The 19,125-nt window shown below is 43.6% G+C and overlaps 1 protein-coding gene across 11 annotated transcripts in view; it reads right to left on the minus strand.

Moving 5' to 3' along the window:
* DCLK2 (doublecortin like kinase 2) overlaps window positions 1-17,994 on the minus strand; it is a 137,478-nt gene extending 119,484 nt beyond the window's left edge. For 7 of the 11 annotated variants that reach the window (XR_012079642.1, XM_072975750.1, XM_072975756.1 and 4 more), the window contains exon 1: window positions 16,928-17,757. Coding sequence is in view for 9 of the 11 variants with exons in the window: in XM_072975750.1 (XP_072831851.1) it covers window positions 16,928-17,348 (421 nt within the window). In the remaining 2 variants the exon portion in view is untranslated. Of the gene's footprint in view, window positions 1-16,927 lie in introns of all 11 variants that reach the window. The other 4 variants (XR_012079660.1, XM_072975769.1, XM_072975754.1 and 1 more) reach the window with 3 other exon arrangements.
* Between the last annotated feature and the right edge of the window lie 1,131 nt (window positions 17,995-19,125).

Raw genomic sequence — 19,125 nt, forward strand, 5'->3', positions numbered from 1 at the left:
CATGTACAAAATTACTGAAGCACTGCAAAAACGAAGGAAGAGTTTTGACAGCTCAAAGAAACAAACCTCAAGCATTATTTTTTCCTAATTGAAGAATGTGAATTTAAAATAATTAAATGGACAGTCTCTTCTATGATGGCTTATATGGGGAAGGATATTAAGTAAAGTGATGTGTTCACTACTCACGTAGCCTTCTTAATTTTTACTAAACATAAAAACTATACTATTTGTCAATTGGTTAAATGATTCAATGTTCATGAAGTTCTAAAAGTATATGTTGAAAAATAATAATTTTCATAAATATATGTCAGAAAAAAAATCACGATTTTTCTTTCAGGAAACTCAGACGTCACCCAATTCTTTGAGTCTCAACTTTCTGGCACAGAAGATAAAGGAGCTGCACTCTAAGATTTTCTCTAAGGTATCCTGTAACTCAAAAAGAATCCATTATTTTTTCACATCTTCAGTATGATGGCCTCCTTCTTAATACAGTACACGGTACAAGCCTTAAATGCTAAAAGCAAAACAAAAACAAAAACAACAAAAACAAAAACCCAACATAGTGAAAGGGAATTCTTGAGAAAAGCCTGTTAATACAAATATTGTATTTAACTATTATCAGGCTATTCTTGAAATCCTGATTAATGGAGAACTTAAAGACTCCCAAAGGCACATGGACAATTCAGTAACGGGTCAGACATATAAGAAGGATCTGAAAAGAGGAGTGGTGTCTTCTGTTTAAAGGTGTAACATTCCCAAGCAATGTAGGGAGCCAGTCACAGGCTTTAATGCTGCCTCTACGTCAATAATGTGAAATCTAGCCCAACCATCACCATTCAGTTAGAGATTATTCAATTCTGTACACAGAGTTTTTCACAGTGTAATCATCTGGGAAAATGGCATGTAATTTTAAAAGTACGTATAAATTTCACAAAACAGAACTACACATCGCATGCATGTACTAATGAGCTAAAGTAAATCATAATGGTTTTGCTTTAATTGTATAGAGAAAACCACTCTCACGTTGAAAAGCTCTTACTATTTTTACCTATGCTGAAAATCCCACTGTGTTTTGATCCAAAATTTTAACATGGAAGATAAACATGGAATCTCAGCAACAAGTAAACTTTTTTTTTTTTTTAAGGCCAGGGAGAGTCAGCTGGGGGAAAGCCTTTCCCAGTATAAAGAGAAATGACAATGGCAATACAAGAGCAAATTTAACACATCAAGTTACCTGGACCAACCCCATCCCTGCAAAAGTGGCAGATCAGCCAGGAGAGCTGCCTTTTACATTTGTCTGTATTTTGCCTCTTTACATGGGCTCAGCATGTCAGAACGAAAACAGGCATAGGAAGCCTCTCTTTTCATTTGTTTGCATGTGGTTACAGAAAAACTTTAACTCCCTTCCTCTCTTCATAAAAATGCTTTCATTAAAACCTTGTAGATCAATCCTATAATAAACATGGAAAGTTTTGAACCAGGGCTGGCAAGTGCCTGCTTGACAGAGCCTCACCCTTTCCTGCACCTAAAGCAGACACAAATGCTAGTTAAGTACAAACAGAGTACTCTTCTGTTAAGCCCAGACTCCCACCTCACAGCCTGCACTGAGTCCCTGCTATGCGTCAGCTCACGTGCTAGGTGCTGACATGACGTGAGACCCACCTTGGCACTCAACATTTCAGCACGAAGTTTCGAGACATGGTTCTGAGGTCAGACCTGTGTTTCTGTACACTGGGCACATAAATCCATACAGTACAGATGCCAGACCATGGTAACAGGAGTCACCAAGATCCCCAGGCCAGCTTCCCGTGCTACACTGTCGCCCTACCCCCACCATCAAACAATCTCCTGATTAAGATTTTGTTATTTACATGGATTTGTCTACATGGAGAGAATATGCTGATAAAACAAGTTAACCCTAACCCTAATGCCATTTGCAGCAACATGGATGCTCCTGGAGAATGTCATTCTAAGTGAAGTAAGCCAAAAAGAGAAAGAAAAATACCATATGAGATCGCTCATATGTGGAATCTAAAAAAAAAAAAAAACACAAAGCATAAATACAAAACAGAAATAGACTCACAGACATAGAATACAAGCTTGTGGTTGCCAGGGTGGCGGAGGGAGGGAAGGGATAGACTGGGATTTCAAAATTGTAGAATAGATAAACAAGATTATACAGTATAGCACAGGGAAATAAATATAAAATTTTATGGTAGCTCACGGAGAAAAAAATGTGACAATGAATATATATATGTTCATGTATAACTGAAAAATTGTGCTCTACACTGGAATTTGATACAGCATTGTAAAATGATTATAAATCAATAAAAAAATTAAAAAACAAAACAAACAAAACAAGTTAAGGTTTGGGTTCCTTAGGCAGTTACAGCTCTTGCTGTTAATCAATCAATAAATTGTTATTTTTTGTTAGACACTCGGCACCTACAAGATTGACTGAGAGCAGTTAGTCTCTCCCCAACCAGATTCATTCACTGTAGGGATTCTTGTTTAAGATTTATTCCCCACCTGCCAACTTGTCACTTCTCCCCCCAGTCCTGGTGAGGAGCATCACTTCCTACTCACACGCCTCAGCTAGGAACCGTCACCCCTCACCCTCCCGGCGGCTTCCCTACACACCATGCTCTGGTCTCACGTTCTGTCCACTCCATCTTCCAAGTTTTCCTAAAACTGCCCCTCCTCTCTGCCCTCAATGGCACCCACTTCCACCTGGATCAATGCAAGAGTCTTCTGTTCTCTGCTCACTCCCCAGAGGGAGAACAGGTTTCCCAAACGGTAGTGCATTTTCTGCTACTGAGACAGCTGAAAAAGTATATCCTGAAGTCATGAGTCTTGATATATTGATGAAATATTACGTGATGAGAGAATTTTTTAAACTCTTACCAATACTCATTAAAACTGCACCCACCAGAACAAGGAAAGGAATAAACATCTCATTTAAAAATGAGAGTTAAAGATACAACTGTATGTATCTATATAAACATCATATATGGATACAGGAAAAATAAAGCAGTCCTCGAGGTCCCAAATTGATCTGACATTCACAGCTAGATCCTGATGCCACTACAAGCTGGTCTGATGCTCACAGTCAGATCTGTGTTCTTCTCTGGATATCATCTCATAGAATATCTATAGCAAATGAAGTCACTCTGAGACTATGATCAAGTGACACAAAAACAAACTCCTTCAACGAGTGGCTGCCACTTCTTAACCAATTATAGATTTTTCCTCACTCTGGTCTGCCCTCCCTGTGAATAAGATTTAATGAGATACTCAATCACAGAATTGTCCTCCTCTGACAGCACCCAATACAGAATGAGTCCCTGCTTCCTTAGAGCCTCCTTGAAATTATCCAAAGCCCCACTCCTCTGATAGCTCTGACACCCTCTTACCAGATGCCCCGAGGCATCCTCTAACATCCATGCGTCCCTGCTGCAGGGAGGGGTAAACTCAGCCTGTCCAGCTCTAGGTCTGCTCTTGGTGGTCTCTGGCTGAAGGCAGTTGAGATACACATGCACACACATACATATTTCACTTCTCTCTGTGTGTGTTTCTAATAACAGTTCTTCGACCATAAGACATCGGTGGGAAATCATTTTGGAAGTTATGATCTATAGTTATAGAATACTATACAGAAAAGGATGTGTACTACAGAGAACAAACCAGAGAGGAGGGCAGTGGCGGGGGGGCAAATGGGCGAAGAGGATTAAGAGTTACAAACTACAAGTTATAAAATAAGTCATATAGAATATAGTCAATATTTTATGATAACTTTGTATGGTGTGTAATCTATAAAAATATCAAATCACTGTCATGCATCTGAAACTAAGACTGTTAGTCAATCAGATAAACAAGTTTATATTGTATAACACAGAGAACTATATTCAATATCTTGTAGTAACTTATGGTTACAAAGAATATGAAAATTATTATATGTAGGTTTCTACATGACTGAAGTATTGTGCTGTATGCCAGAAACTGACACAACATTGTAAAATGACTATACTTCAGTAAAAATATTTTTAAAAATTAAATGAAAAAAATACTGTTAGTCAACTATAGTCCAATAATCTTTTTTTTTTTTTAAAGAGGATTCGTTTTCTATATAGAAGGAGGCTGGAGAGAAGCATGAAGCGGTTATGCACCTCAACTGTTCTCAAACACAGTACGGAATAGAAAGTCTGTCCACTTCCTTGGACTCTCTCCAGCAGCATCGCTTTGGCTTCTTACCACCGACATCTGTTCCAAGACATTCTGCATTACTTCCTATGCAGCAGATGGACAGGCTAAGTGTCTACAACTGTGTCCTACAGTCTGGGTACTTGTTACCCATTAATTTTCGTCCTTACTCAACCAAACAAACTGCCTCCTGTTTAAGAGGCAAGAGGCTATGAAAAGCTAGGAATTCTCCCAATTTCTTGTTCTCTGAAAACCTTCATCCCTACAGATATATTTCAGTCTGTGCCAGCTTCCTCACCTCCTCTCTTTTTTCGCTGACAAGGGTACCCTCCCCCTAGTCAATGCCAGGTCCCTCCCCCAGCCAATGCCAGGTCCCTCCTGCTCCTCATGCTGAGTTCTGGGGACACTCTTCTCCTCTCCTATGTTCAGCTACACAGCCCTCTACAGGGTTATGTACAAGTGTCTCCACCTTCACACACACAATCCCCTCCTTCAGTCCTCGCTCCACTCTACCTAATGTGCTTTTGGCGTGCATTCACTGCCAAGTTAGGGAGCCTCCTCGTCTGGTTTTTTCCATTTCCTCGCCCACTCTTCGTCCTCAGCCACTGCAGCATCACCTTCGCTCCCTGCACTCCCCTGGCTGAAACACTCTGATGCCCGAGCATGTCCCTCCTGACTGCCAAACGCAAAGCACATCCTGTCACTTCACTTAGTGTCTTCTGAGGGCACTGGGCACCAGCCAAGATTCTCTTCCCACAAATCCTTTCCTTCCTTAGCTTCCACAATCTGATTTCTTTCAGCTTACCTCTTAACTTCTCTGGTTGCCCCTTCTTGGTCTGCTTTTCAGGGTCCCTTTCTTCACTCCCTCCTCCCCCATCATCATCCTCCTTTGATTCTTCATGGGCAGCTGCATCCACCCGCCCACGGCTTCAACCACCACCCAGACTATGATGACACCTCCAGCCTAGTCCTTTCTTCGAGTTCAAACCACTTCCAGAACATCTCTATTAGAGAATCGATGGATATTTCACATGCCACAGGTCTAAAACTAACTTCACTTTACTGCCCTGCCCTCCCCCCTCGCCCCCAGACCACAAACCAGCCTTCAACTCTCCTCTTCAGCAATCCCCCACCTAACTGAATGAAATCACCACCTATACAGTCACCCAGGCAAAAACCAAGACTCCTGTCTCTCTTCTCTTTCCCCACATTCAACAGAACTGGCAAAACTGTTGACTTTGGTCTAAGCATCTCTGGAACCCAGCCCCTTCAGCCCTGCCTTCTCTCATTTCTCCCTGGATGAGAGGAATTGAGCTGCCTACACCGGGCCTCGCCCCCTCCACACAGCTGTCACAGCAAGTTTTAAAAACTGTAGATCTGATGTCTTTTGCCTGCTTTGCTGCCTTCAGAATAAAGGCCACACTCCCCAGCACATTACATATTCCATCTCCTCTCCTGCCACTTTCCCAGAGGTTCCTAAGTTAGTGTCATATCAGCATATTTGCAATTTCCTCCCAAACTCATCACACCCTCTTATGCTCGTTCCTTCTTATACTTGAAATAGCCTTCCTCCTCCTCTCTCCTTATCTCATCTTTACTGCCCAGTCAAGATTAATCACCCCTGGCAAGGAGGTAAAGCAACAGGAACTTTTGATGTATTGCTGGAACTTCCATGTGTTTTAAATTGGTCCAATCACTTAGGAAAAACAGGTGGGCGTTACCTAGTGAAAAGCTGACAGCATATACATCATATATGCTTCCACCCCAGGAAAGTGCCTTGGAGAAACGGAGGGACATGGGCACTAGAACATACACTCACAAACATATGTTCACAGAAGTACTGCTCAGAAGCTTACCATAAGAATCAATCCACATACCCATCAACAAGAGAATACCGCACAGATGTGGCGTGTTCACATGACGTACTGCTACTGCGCAGTAAGGAAAATGAACAAACACGCTGTGCACAACAACCGGGATGCATTTTACAAATCACGGGGAGCAAAAGATGACAAAAGCATACATGCAGTAGGGCGTAATCTCTTTAGAGTTCAGTACAGATAAAATTAAACTATACTGATTAGCGATGCCTTCATTGGTGGTAAAAATACAAAGGAAAGCAAGTCAGGCTATTGTCACCTTGAGAAGAGCCAGGAAGAGACACAGGGAGAGCTTCTCGGTTGCTGGCAATACTCTATTTCTTGATAGGGCTGGTAGTCACAGGGGTGCTCACTTCATAATAACTCATGGGCTGTACATGTTTTATGAACTTTCTGTAGATATACATTTCAGAATTTAAAAATAAAGTTTAAAAAATTATGTCACCCTTCGGTGTACCTATTGTATCCTGAGCCTACAAAGTGCAAATTTCTCAAAATCACTTACTCCTTGTCTCTTCCAGTGGTTCTTAGAGGAGAATGTTTTTCAGTCAGGAGATTTTGTTGTAGGAGGACAGATGCCCAGGCCTCACCACGTTCAACTGAATCAGAATCTCCCGACAGTGGGACCAGAACATGGGGGTAAAGTTTCCTGATTTCACAGGTGACTCTGAAAACAATCTCTGGTTACAAACTACCGCCTAGACTGGAAGCTCCCTGAAAACACTGAACGTGCCGTGTTCACACCACCCACATCTAGCACAGCACCTGGTATACAGCAGGCACTCAAAATTCGTTTGCCAAAGTAATGACAAAAATGCTTATTTCCAAAACAAATTTTATGCCTCATGGTTTGGGTCTGCATCACTTTTAAGTAAAACATTTGCACAGTGTAGGTGTTCATGCTGAATGACGGTGAAAGGTGCAGGCACCGGCTCCTAAAGGATGTCGTGTGTGGTCTGAGACCCTCTTCGGTCATAACAGTCCATCAAGAGGCAACGTAAGGCACACAGCAAAACAAGCGGGCTTTGAGGGCTGCCTCATACCCACCAACAGGTTTTTTTTTCACTTCAGACCATCAAAACATCAAGGGTCAATGGCACTGTAGTGCAATAAATGCAATGTGTCCTTTAATCAATGGAACACATGTGTATGTGTCTTTACAAATATAGGGTTTTGTGTATTATATATAAACTATATTTTATTAGCTAACTCACAGTAACCTCTCAATGTTTAAGATGTCAGTTTACTGTTAGAAATTACAAGTAGCTAAATGCAAACGTACGCAGTGGGAAATTCCACATTTCTATGTATTAGCCTACTCTTCTATCAATTCCTACAAAAGTCTCTCATTGGTCTTTGTTAAAATATTTACATTAACTACCTGACACTACTAATTAGCTTGTAATTATGAACCATTTTTGACATTCATGGCAGAAAATCAGTTATACAAAATTTGGACGTTGAGACGATACCTAACTCGGAGTAGAAGCAAGCACCGAACTTCATGATGAAAAAGAAAACTTGTTTACAAGTCTAAAGTGCAAGGACTCGTCGAGCTTAAAGAAAAGCCCCTCCCACACCACACACACACACACACACAAATATGGTAACACAGAAGAGGAAAAAACGGAAAGAGAAGAAAGCATGGCTGACACTTAATGTCTAATATCAGCAAAAATCTTAGAAACATAAACTTTTTCCTAACTTCTAAAATTGAGGAAAAAATTACTTCCAAAGGAATGTAACCAAGGAAAATAAATTTGGGAATGCTACATCTATGAGATGGTTTACTGTCCTGAATCAATACGTTTGTGAGACTGTCCTGCTGGGTGGATTACAATGTGCACATCTCCACCTAAAGCACATTGAAGACAAGTTTCCACACCCAGTTGGTTAAGAAAAACACAAGGTAAGGAAAAGTCAGACTGACTTACTGCTCTGTTGTGGCAAACAACTTAATTGGGTTTTCTACCCAAGTCATACAGTGCCCAGAATTTAACCTTATGGGAACCAGCAGAACACCACAAAGTACACTGCTTTCGCTTGGATGCTGTGCCCAGTCTGTGCGCATCTGGTGTGAATTGCTGCCACATTCACAGAATGAATAGAACAGCCTTTCCTGCAGGGCAGGGCTGAGGACAAAATGAGATCTTTCGTCTCTATGATTGGTGCTCCTTCAGCATATCTGAAGGCAAGTGGCTGAAAACAACTTGCCTCCTAAAGTCGCATCCAGTGGTACCAGCTGCGATACCTTCTGCTGAGAAAGGGTAGAAAAGCTCCATCAAACATCTGAACGTCTAGGAAGAAGTATGGCCATGCTTCAGAACTGATATTTAGGAGGAGTTAAAACCGAAGAAATTATGTAAAAGTAAAAACAAAAATGCTACTCACTAACCAAAAGTATTTCCACTGGGAAAAAAAAAAATCCTCTCTCATCTCCTGGTAGGGTGGAACCTGGAGATCAGATCCACTCTGTTTCTTGCTCCTCAAACCTGAGCCAACAATCTACAAGAGATCATCATAACAGTTTTTAATTCTGCACTCATTTTGATAAGACTTAAAATGTTTTTACCATCCTATTCTGGAACATGTGAATGGCTAACTTCTAAATCAAACACAGCCAGGCCACTCTGTGTCCACAGCCTCAACTCCTTCTGCATCAAGTGATGTAACTTTGCTGGGCTTTAATGGGAGAAAGCTGACTCACTACACGGCATTCTGAAATACAGCACACCGAATTCAGCCTTCAGCACCGCGGCCACACTGGGAACAACAATTCAGTTAGAGCAATAGAATCTGTAGCTTTATGTTGCTATTCTACATTTTTATTGGCTATACAGTTTTGTTGGTTTTTAGGTTATCAATTTGTTTGGGTTATATTGGTGTGTAAGACCTATGTGCATAAGTACAACTACTTTTATATTTAAGCTACAGTGCATTCAAAGTGATTAAGGCAGTGCTGGGCTTCTGCAACTTGGCTGTTAGGTTTTTACACTGTTTTTCAATTTTAATTATCCCAAACATTACAAAAGTTTGAGAAATACTGCAATTTTAATGATATTAAGAGATCTTCAAACCAAAACGTGCCCATCTAACAATATTTGTAAATAAACTGGGGCATAATGATATATAGGGCCAGTCCTTCAATCGAATCATATCTGAGTAGAGGTAAAATCTCCCTTCAGAGTTTCCCCAGCTTCTGGAGACCTTTGCTTAACACCTTCCTCCCCTGTCCCTTAAAACTCACTGTGAGTCTAAGAAGAAGACTTGGCCCCATTTCTAAGCAAGTGACTGATCATGAAAACAGCTCGAAAAGATTCAGTACAAGAGATGAAGGATTCAGAAACCAGATGTTTGTCCAAAAAAGTGGTGATGTTTAGGGGATGGGTGAGAAGTGGAAAGAGTAGAGGAAAGCATGACCCCTGTCTTAAATGTCTGAAGGGCCACCATGGAGCTCCAAGTGGTAGCTCTACAATTACAGGGGGCGAGTCACAAGGACACATATTTTGGTTTAAGACCAAAACACTTGAAGATGACCACCACTTATCAAAGAGCCCCTGCATGCTAGGACTCGGCTAAGTGTTTCATATGCATTATAAGGTTCATGTGGAACCTTCCAGCTACTGGCCTTGACCTCTAAACTAAGAAGAGATGAGTTTACTTTGAGTTACTTCTTAAGTTCCTTCTCTCACAGACAGAGGCTTAACGAACTTGAGTATTACCAGTAGTAAGTTTCCATAACTCTTTTTTTCTTTTCTTGATTCCTCAGCAGATGAGGTAAAATATGGTTAAGATGACTGGCAAGGATACTGGGGAAGAGAGCATTAATCACTGCCTTTAGGAAATTATTACATGGCTATAACTTTGAAATAAGCAAAGTAATCTGAAGTTTGTAAAACATACATAATAAAGGAAGAAATAAATCGATGACAATATTTTAAAATTTCTACTGTGATATATTTTAGTTGCAAGTGGTTATAATTTAGTCAACATATAAAGGTACCACAGTAGGTCGTAACTATAGATTATTTTATTTACATCGAGATGTTAGTAAATGTTATAATGTAATCAAAAGTACTAAAGTTGATCTCACAAATCAGTATTTTCCCATTCCTTCAGTCTCTAAGACAGCAGCATCCAACAAATTACAGTACAGCTAGTGTACTGCTTTTGGCTGCAGGAGATATGGCAAATATGATAAAATACCCTGGATTAGAATAAAAATTGCAGCATGTCTTAATGAGTGAAAGCATATTCATCTAAATTATAGCTTTAAGCTATATTTCCAACTCAGAATTCAAAAGGTATGTAGATTTTACTTAAACTATATATGAGATAAAATTTCTAAAGATAAAGCTTAAAAGAGGAATAAATGCTAAAGATCAACAAAACTAAGTCTTAGCCATGTCAGAGAACTAACTCAAAGCAGACGCTGAAGACATTAGGGGGCTTAGAATAATCCCGAGATTTAAACAGACACGTTCAAAATAAAGGTACAAGAATTTGGTTACAAAAGATGTCTCAAGAGAAAACTTCAGTCAGGCATCTCAGACACGAGTGAAATTGATAAATTGTTAGCACGTAAATATACTGCATCTTTTCTTTTGAATAAAAACTTATTTCAAAACTGAAACATGAAGGGGCAAGGAACATTTGGCTTTTGCGTGAACTTATTCTACTTCCGCAAATCTACCCCACTGTCCACCTGGCTGCCTCAACTCAGAATGATATTTTTAGACACCAAACCCACCTACTCCCACCTATCAAAATATCTTATTTATGGCACAAAAGTAAAATTAATCATCAACATCACTTGCCAAAAGTACTGGTTGATGGGATAAGGGCATGAACAAGATGACAGTGGTCCCAGCCCTCATGGGGCTTGTAATTTTCTTTTTCCTTAGAACATTCTATGGGGAAGACCCTCCTATAGATTACTGAGGATTCTAAGAACTCCATCTAAACCTGAGGAACCACATCTGATCACAAAACCTGGCCGGTTCTTAAAGACAGACATGGAGACAGACAGATCCTTTCCCTTTCTCATTTCCAGAAGCATCTCCTGAGATCACTGAACCTGAAAGGGGAGGGGGTCCTAGCAGTTACCGAACCTGACCTTCCCTGTGCAGATGAGGAAACCAAAGCCGGGCAAGGCAGCTCTGAAGAATGTGACTGCACAGACCTTACCATGCACGTGTAGAGGATAATGCGTTTCACGTCAGGAACCATACACAGATGTGCTAAAACTATCTTTACACCTACAGTGACTGATGAATGACCGCAACCTGCATTTCCCAAATAGAAATGTCTAGCAGGTGTGGCTGCAGCCATGCTGGAGCTCTAGGTTGCTGATCTATGGCTGATGTAAGCCTCAGGGTTCAGAATGGACCCCGTTGCCTCACAGGTGATAGAACAGCAGTTAAGAACACAGACATTCAAAGGCTAAGGAGAAAGGCCTCAGGGTCCAGCCCCACCTCTTCTGACTGGTGCAAGGGGACAATTTTTTTATCCCCTCGGGGTCTCAACCTCCCCAGCTATGAAATGGGGAAGACAATGAAGACACATTCCACAAGGTGTAAGAAGGGTTAAATGAGACAAAACACATACAATATCTCACACAATGACTGCATGTAAAATATCTTTAAAAATGGTAGTAATGCTGAGAAGAAAAGTACCCCTAATCCTTAGGGTAATGGTTTACTTTATCAACAGAAGAGGTAAAAACAGAAGTGGGGGGAGCGTGGACGGTGAGGGGCTGAGGAGGAGGAGACCTGGCCAGGCAGTCCACACCCACAGCAACTCCCCCGCCCTCCCTACAATGAAGAAAGCAGTTGGACCACCACTGCCCGAGGGAATCTAGTTTCCTTTATTTTATATCCCAGGACCATAAAATATCCATTCCCATAGTTTAACACCTCATGGAATATTGATCTTTTCTCACAACTGCCAGTGTATCACTGTGTCTTCCAAGTAGCTCTTCTCTTCCCCCAGCCCTTTAGAATTCTTTATTCATCAAATGGAAACATCTCTTCCCACTGCATCCAAAGAGCTTATTACGCAGCTGTGGGATAGCAGGTCTGAGTCCCCTGTTTTAAGGACATGAGATGAAGAGAAGAATCAGATTTACAGAAGCAAGTCCTGCAGAAGGGTCATTCTCTCCACAATGACGAGTTAGCACATCATCTTTGATTTATCTGAAATATAATCCAATTTTTCAAAACACATATTTTCACAAATATACAGGAACAACCCTATCCAAACTTAACTCCTACAAAACTTCCCTTGACTATCGACAGAGTTGGAGGTAAAATTATTTTCTGGGCTATTATTTAACGAATTTATTGTATGTCCAAGACCCCTAACCTCAGGACACACTCAGTCTGGAGCAAAAGTCAGACCCAGTATACCATTAATTACAAAGATAAGTGTTACCTGCCAGAGGTAAGAAAAAATGCTGTGAGTAAGCAGAGGGGAGAGTTATAAGTTTGACCTCAGGCCTTGGCTTCAACATCTGTTCCCCTTGGGAAGCCTTTTCCATCATCCTGGCCAGTGTGGTCCTCCCGCCCCATCTCATTATCATGTCATTTACACCCCTTCCACTGAAACCATCGTGTGTGTGTGTGTGTGTGTGTGTGTGTGTGTGTGTGTGTATGTGTGTGTGTGTGTTTTCTCTCTCTCTCTCTCTCATGTAAGAATCTTGAGGGAAGAAAAACTGTACACCCAGTACCTGGAACAACAACAAATATGCTCTCAATCAACAACTCTTTGAGACTAACACCCCTGAGGTCTGGTAAGAGACTCCATAGAAAGGTGATATTTGAAGAGGGTCTTGAAGAATCTAACAGTCAGCAGAGTAGAGAAGGCTTTGCAGACCTAGGATTCAATGTTAAATTACCATGTCCAATCATCACACCTGCCTTACATAAATGTGCACTGCTGTTCACTACTATGTGCAAGTATCGTATACATCTCATGGATTTACACATTGCTTTCCTCACTACAAGTTCCAAGAGCTCAGTTTCTATTATTACCATAAAGATCTATCTTTCAGTAGAGGAAAAAAACCTATAATCTGAGTTCTTATGGAGACTCATTTTTACTTAAAAGTTAACTGTCACTGTAATTTGGTTTAGTTTAACATCTCAAAGAGACTGACCTAACCAAGGGGACTCAGTAAACTAGGCTGAGTAAGAGAACCTCACAAACTTCAAATTCTTGGGTTCTTTTTTTTCTTTTAGAACTTGATTTCTCTTAAATTCAAGTTAACTCAAGCTAATTTTCAAGTTAACTTAATAGAAGAATGGAAGTACAACCTATCAAATTAATCGAAATTCTCCCCCATGCCAAAAAATCTGATCAGCTTATTTACTGTTGACTGAGGGTTAAAGGGTATAAACAACATAACATGACCATGACCTATTACCTTGGAATAAAAGAGGCAGAGACAGATAGCTATTTTTTTTTTTTTTTTTTTGGCTCCTGGCAAACACTTCAGCAGAGCCACATACCCACCCCTTGCTAGGCAGGACATTTGCAGCCTTGTCAATTTTCCAGAAGACAGCTTCTGGGTAGGAAAAAGCCATCACACTCTCTATAAACAACCACTTAGGCAGAGGAAGGGGTATACTTTCAGACCAGAAGGAATCTATCTAACTTAGGTGATCTGCCAACAGACAGGACACTGAGGCTGAGATCCAAGGTGAACTTTTCTCCAGTCCACAGTCAGTAGAACCTAGGGATGCTGACTTGACCAGGCACTGTTTCTACTGTCCTTGGACATCTCCCTTTGGGACACCGACATTTCACAACTATAGCTTAAATGTTCCAAAGAAGAGAACACTCATGGAACAAAACTAAGAGTTCTGACTCTTAGCCCTGAACGTGAGAACTTAGGAACATGTTATCTGGACATCCTCAGTTGTCTCCCAGAGATGCTACACGTTTGGCTGGTGCATGGCTTCAGACAGCTCAACCTGATTTTCCCATTATTGATTGTTAAGACTCACAGTTCTCCTTTGAGAGAAAGTCCCCACCCAGTTCTAAAGGATTAAACCGGATTATAGGGATGCACAGAAGCAACTCATTGAAATTAGTGCAGTTAGGGGAGATAAACCAACAGGCTGAAGACATCTGCTGGTTTAGTGTAGTGCAGGAGTGCCAGCCTATACCTGAACACTGGTCTTAGTCTTCAAAGACTCTCAAGGTCAAGGGCAGAAGAAAAAATCTGAGCCATGCAAATTTCTTTTGTCACCTGAGTTCCCTGGGATTGAGGCTCTGAATGAGCACCTGTGCCTAGCTACCTTGAGTCATCACTTTCTATTCTTCACTGAAATCATTTTTAAAAAACATTAAAAAAAAAAAAAACCTCCTAAACTACAAATTTAATGGGATGGAAAAGGCAAAGGAGAGAACAATTGAACATAATGGTATAAAAATTACCAGAGAATCTTTATTTAAAATGATGAACTAAGATGAAATGGTCAGTTCTGACAACACGGACAATACCACAGGCCTACTGATGCATATAATAACTTCACAGGTAGCTGGGTAGTTCTTCTGCATGATAAATCTGAACAACTGAGCACACAATTTTAATTAAAACTGGAAAGTATTTAAATTCTTGAATGGTTGATACTGCATTGATGGTTCTGTCTTTTCTTAAAATAGCCTTGAAACAGGGTATTCCACTCATTTTGTGGGAAATTCAAGACTTAGACAAAGATCTATTGTCAGAGAGAATGCCACTGTGACAAAAGTGCACCAATTTCCTTCTTTTGCAGTAATTTGATGATATTTAATACTTCTTGAAATAAGGGGGCAATTGGCTATACTAGGGAAACATTTCTGTGGTGCAAATATTTGTGTTCTAGTAGTATTTTTCATAGACTGTACCTGGAGCTCTACATATGCTTATGGTTCCCCCTCCTCCAAAAATTAGTGAATGAATGAACGGAGGGATATCTGTCCCCCTTCAATTCATCATTAAGACTACAGTTTGAGAATGAGACTTGGTAAACCAGGCACCACTTGAACAATGTTCAACTGAATGTACAATATATGCCTTCAATTAATATGCATAATGAACACCTAGACCATCTCCCCTATGATGGTATTCATTTTTGGAGTACAATCATTTCATGTAGCAAATACACTGTTAAAACTACTTCAGAGAAGGATAAAACTGTGGTCCCTCCTCAGACCACACCAGGCACAGTATCCCAAGGGCATGTGACTGTTTAAGCAAAAGGCATTGCCTGGATCCTTCCATAGGGCTACTAATCTAGCCTTGGGTCAATCAGAAACTTTGTTACTCATTTTTAAAATATCTAGGCAAATGTTGCTTCTAAGTATGTAACACGATAAAGCACCCTTTGAACCATGTACCTTCATTTTATTTATACTCCTCCAGTAGTCATCATCTCCTCAGGAAGGGCTTAAAACCAAAACAGTCAAGAGAGCAAGAGAATTTGTGAAGTCACAAACACACGCAGAAAAGACAACTTAGTTTCAGCTGGGTCTGCATCTAGCCAGGGAAGGGAAAACTCTTGACAACTGTGACTAAACAGAAATCATTTTCAAGACTCTGCAGTGTGGCTACACCTACTCATTAAAAGTGGAGTTGAAAGGGCATATACTGCAGGTCCTGTGTGACAAGGCACGTTGCTTAAGTTTCCTACATGTGTACAATAGACATAATGCCTTCAGAACAGAAGAACATGATGAGCTAATATAAGAAAAAATAGCTGGCTCTAAGTTCAGTTTCCTCTCCCTGCCAAGCCAGTATTGCTATGACTACCTGGAATGTGCCATTTGCTTTAAGAAAGATGCATGACAGTAGACTGCGTGTAAACACGTGGTCAGTACATACTTGGGTTCCATCTGATCTTTACATGTTTACAGCTGGATGTAGGTTCTAAACTACTGGTAATGCTTTCTTTCCCTGAAGAATAAATATTGCAGGAATTCAAGGATGACACAACATACAGCCAAGCACTCCCTTTAAGTGAAGCATGGTTGACACTCTATGCTTAATTTATAATAGGCCCCATCTGCTGATACCAATAATCTCTATCACCTTAACTAGCTACTTTCAGTAGGTGAGGCAGGAGACCTTGATTTACCTAATTACCAACCAAACGTGGAAAACTCTTTAGCACAGCAGTTCTCAACCTTAGCTGCACATTCAAATCACCTGGGGAGCTTTTAAAATTAGATGCCCAGACCACACCCCAAACCAATTACCTCCAAATACCTGTCGTTGAGGCCCAGACACCCAAATTTCTTAAAGTCCTCAGTGATCCAAGACACAACCAAGGCTGAGAACCTCTATCTAGGATCACCCGTCCTCACCTCATGTAACTTCTGCTGCAAGCCAAGCCAGGAAAGCCAACCTAGTGTTTCACAGCCACAACTTCTGAGTAGAGCAGGTACCACTGGGTCCTGAACGCTGAAACACCACAGGTGCCTGCACCGAGGTCCACAAACAGGGCTGAACAGACAGCTTATTAGCTGGAGGGTCACCTAGATCCTCACGGGAGAGCTCCTCTTACAAAGAGTTTGCACTTCGAAAAAACAAAAACCCCAGAACAAGTTCGCCAATCTTGAGATGTCACCCAAGCCCGCTAGGATTTCTTTCTTTCTTTTTTAAAGGCAAATCTCTTGGGAAGGACAGTCAGAGGATATATGGAAGCGAGTTCCCACACCCGGAACCTGCGGGAAAGCAGACAGACCCAGACAATTCCCGAGGCTGCCTAGAAAACACCCGCAGGCTCCCCCAGCGCGGGGCGGGCGGGTGCACCTGCCGGCGCGCTGGGCCGCACCTGCCGCGCCGGGCCCTCCCCTCCTACCTTCCAGTAGCTCGTCCAGGCTGGTGACCTTCCGGCTGCCGTCGATGGTGTAGATGGTGCGGACGCCCTGGGGCAGGTTCACGTTGTCCGACAGGGAGCGGGTGAGCTCCATGAGCAGCGCATCGAAGGACCGGAAGCGGTCGCTGGAAATGGCAAACACCAGGCCTTTGAAGTAGCGGTCCCCATTCCGGTAGAAGCGCGCCTTCTTGGCCTTCTTTTCCGAGCTCAGGGCCTGCAGGGTCCGCGTGCGGTAGAAGCTGCAGTGGGCACTGTGCGCCGGGCTGGGGATGAGCCCGTTCCCCTTGGGGCCCGAGCTGCTGCTGCCCCCGGAGGAGCTGGGCGCCCCTCTCCGCGACCCCGGCCGCGGCCTTTTGTCCCGTTCCTCAAAGTGCTCCAGCTCAATACTCCTAGTGCTGGCCATCACGGCGGCTCCGAGGGCGCCCCGCCAAACACGTCCCACTCAGAGCCTCAAGGTAAGCCGGTGTCGAGAGCCCAGGCGAGGACCGGTTCGGAGACGTCTCACAGCGAGGGGCCTTAAAGCGCCGGGACACCTGGCTCTGGCATCCCGCCCTCTCCTCGCAGGTGGAGCCGCGGAGGCGCCGGCCGGCCCGCGCCCCCTAAAAGTGGCCGCAGCGTCAAGCTGCCCAGCTCATTGTCCCGCCCGCCGGGGAGCCCCACGCCCCCAGAGGCGCCTCCTCCACCCGGCCACGCCTCACAACCCCTGCTCGGGAGCCGGCCGGCTGCCGCCAAGTTGGGCCGCCCGAGGCTCGCCCCGGGCCCGCAGGCGCACACAAAGCTCGAGCGCCGCCGCGGCTCGCGTCCGCCCGCCGCTCCCGGGAGAGCCGGTGGGGAGGCGGGGTGAGAAGCGGGGGGGCGGGGCCGAGCCGCGAGCGTGGGAGAAGCGCCGCGGGCGCGTGGGGGCGTCGGCCCAGCCCCGGCCCGCCCACGCGCCTGGCCCGAGGCCCGAGAAGCCGCGCCGCCGCCTCGCTCGCCCCAGGCCCTGCCCGAGGGGTGACGCGCTCCCGCCGGGGCTGGAAGCGCCGTGTGCCGGGCCCGTCCCTCCACAGAGTCCGGCCCTAGCGGGAAATAGCGCAGCCCGCCTCCGCCGCTGCCGGCCGGCCCGGCCCACCCGCGAGCTTCCGCGCCCGGGGCCGACTGCGCCGCCAGGGCTGGAGCGGGCTTCCTACCCGCCAGGGGGTGCCAAGCCCCGGAGGGAGGGAGGTGGGCGACGGGAGGGAGCCGGACTGGGCCGCGGGGAGGCTCTGCGGCGCGAGAGGAGCGGCTCCTCCTGGGTCCTAGGCGGCCCCGCCCGCCTGCCAGCCACAGACCCGCGCCGCGCGCTGATGGGCGCAGCCGCGGCGCGCGCTCCTCCGCCTGGGAAACGGAGCCGCGCAGGCCAAAAAAACCACAAAGGAAGGAGATTCAAGGGCAGGGATCACATCCCTTAGCCAGCCTCCAAATGAGGAGCCGAGGCCAAGCTACGGCAGGAATCCGAAACCTGGCATTGAATTCGGACACACAATTTATTTTTAAAAGGAAATCTGGAGCTTTGTTTAAAAATCCTTTGATCAAACAATTTCCGTTGCAGATTCGCTAATACAGTACATCCAGTAACTTTGAATGAATGAATGATCAGAAATTATTGTTTTTTGAGGAATTTGTTAAGTCAACAAACGTTTATTAAAGCATGCAATGTGCCAGGCATTGTCTGTCACTGGGGATGCATTAGTAAAGGAAACAGATAACCCCTGCACCCCCACGCGCTTTACCTTCAAGTGATACTGCTGTCAATTTGAGCTGCTTATTAAGTAATGGGTTTGACATTTGTAAGCACCCATTGTACTGGAAGTCTTAATTTAGTAATATCTGGTCAACAATAAAAGCCTATTTTCCAAAGGCTTATGAGAAATAGTTACTTCCATTTTGCCGTCCGGAACAGATGTAAGTGAAGGAAGTTTGGTCCTCATCTGACAGATGGACAAGTTACCCTGAAGCGTTTGGTTATTCAGCACCTGGTTCTCTGAGTGGCTCTAGAGAGCAAATTCAAACCGATCTGTAAGGTAAGAACATGGATACTTTTCTTGGAATGAACTGAGTCCTGGAAGAGCACCAATAAGAAGGCAGAAATACATGCAGTAGTTCTTCAGCTGTGAAGCTGCCCATGCAAAGAATGCTCCAGAAGACTCTGACTCAGTGGA

Source organism: Vicugna pacos, chromosome 2, assembly GCF_048564905.1.
Source record: "Vicugna pacos chromosome 2, VicPac4, whole genome shotgun sequence".
In the NCBI taxonomy this organism is placed as follows: Eukaryota; Metazoa; Chordata; class Mammalia; order Artiodactyla; family Camelidae; genus Vicugna; species Vicugna pacos.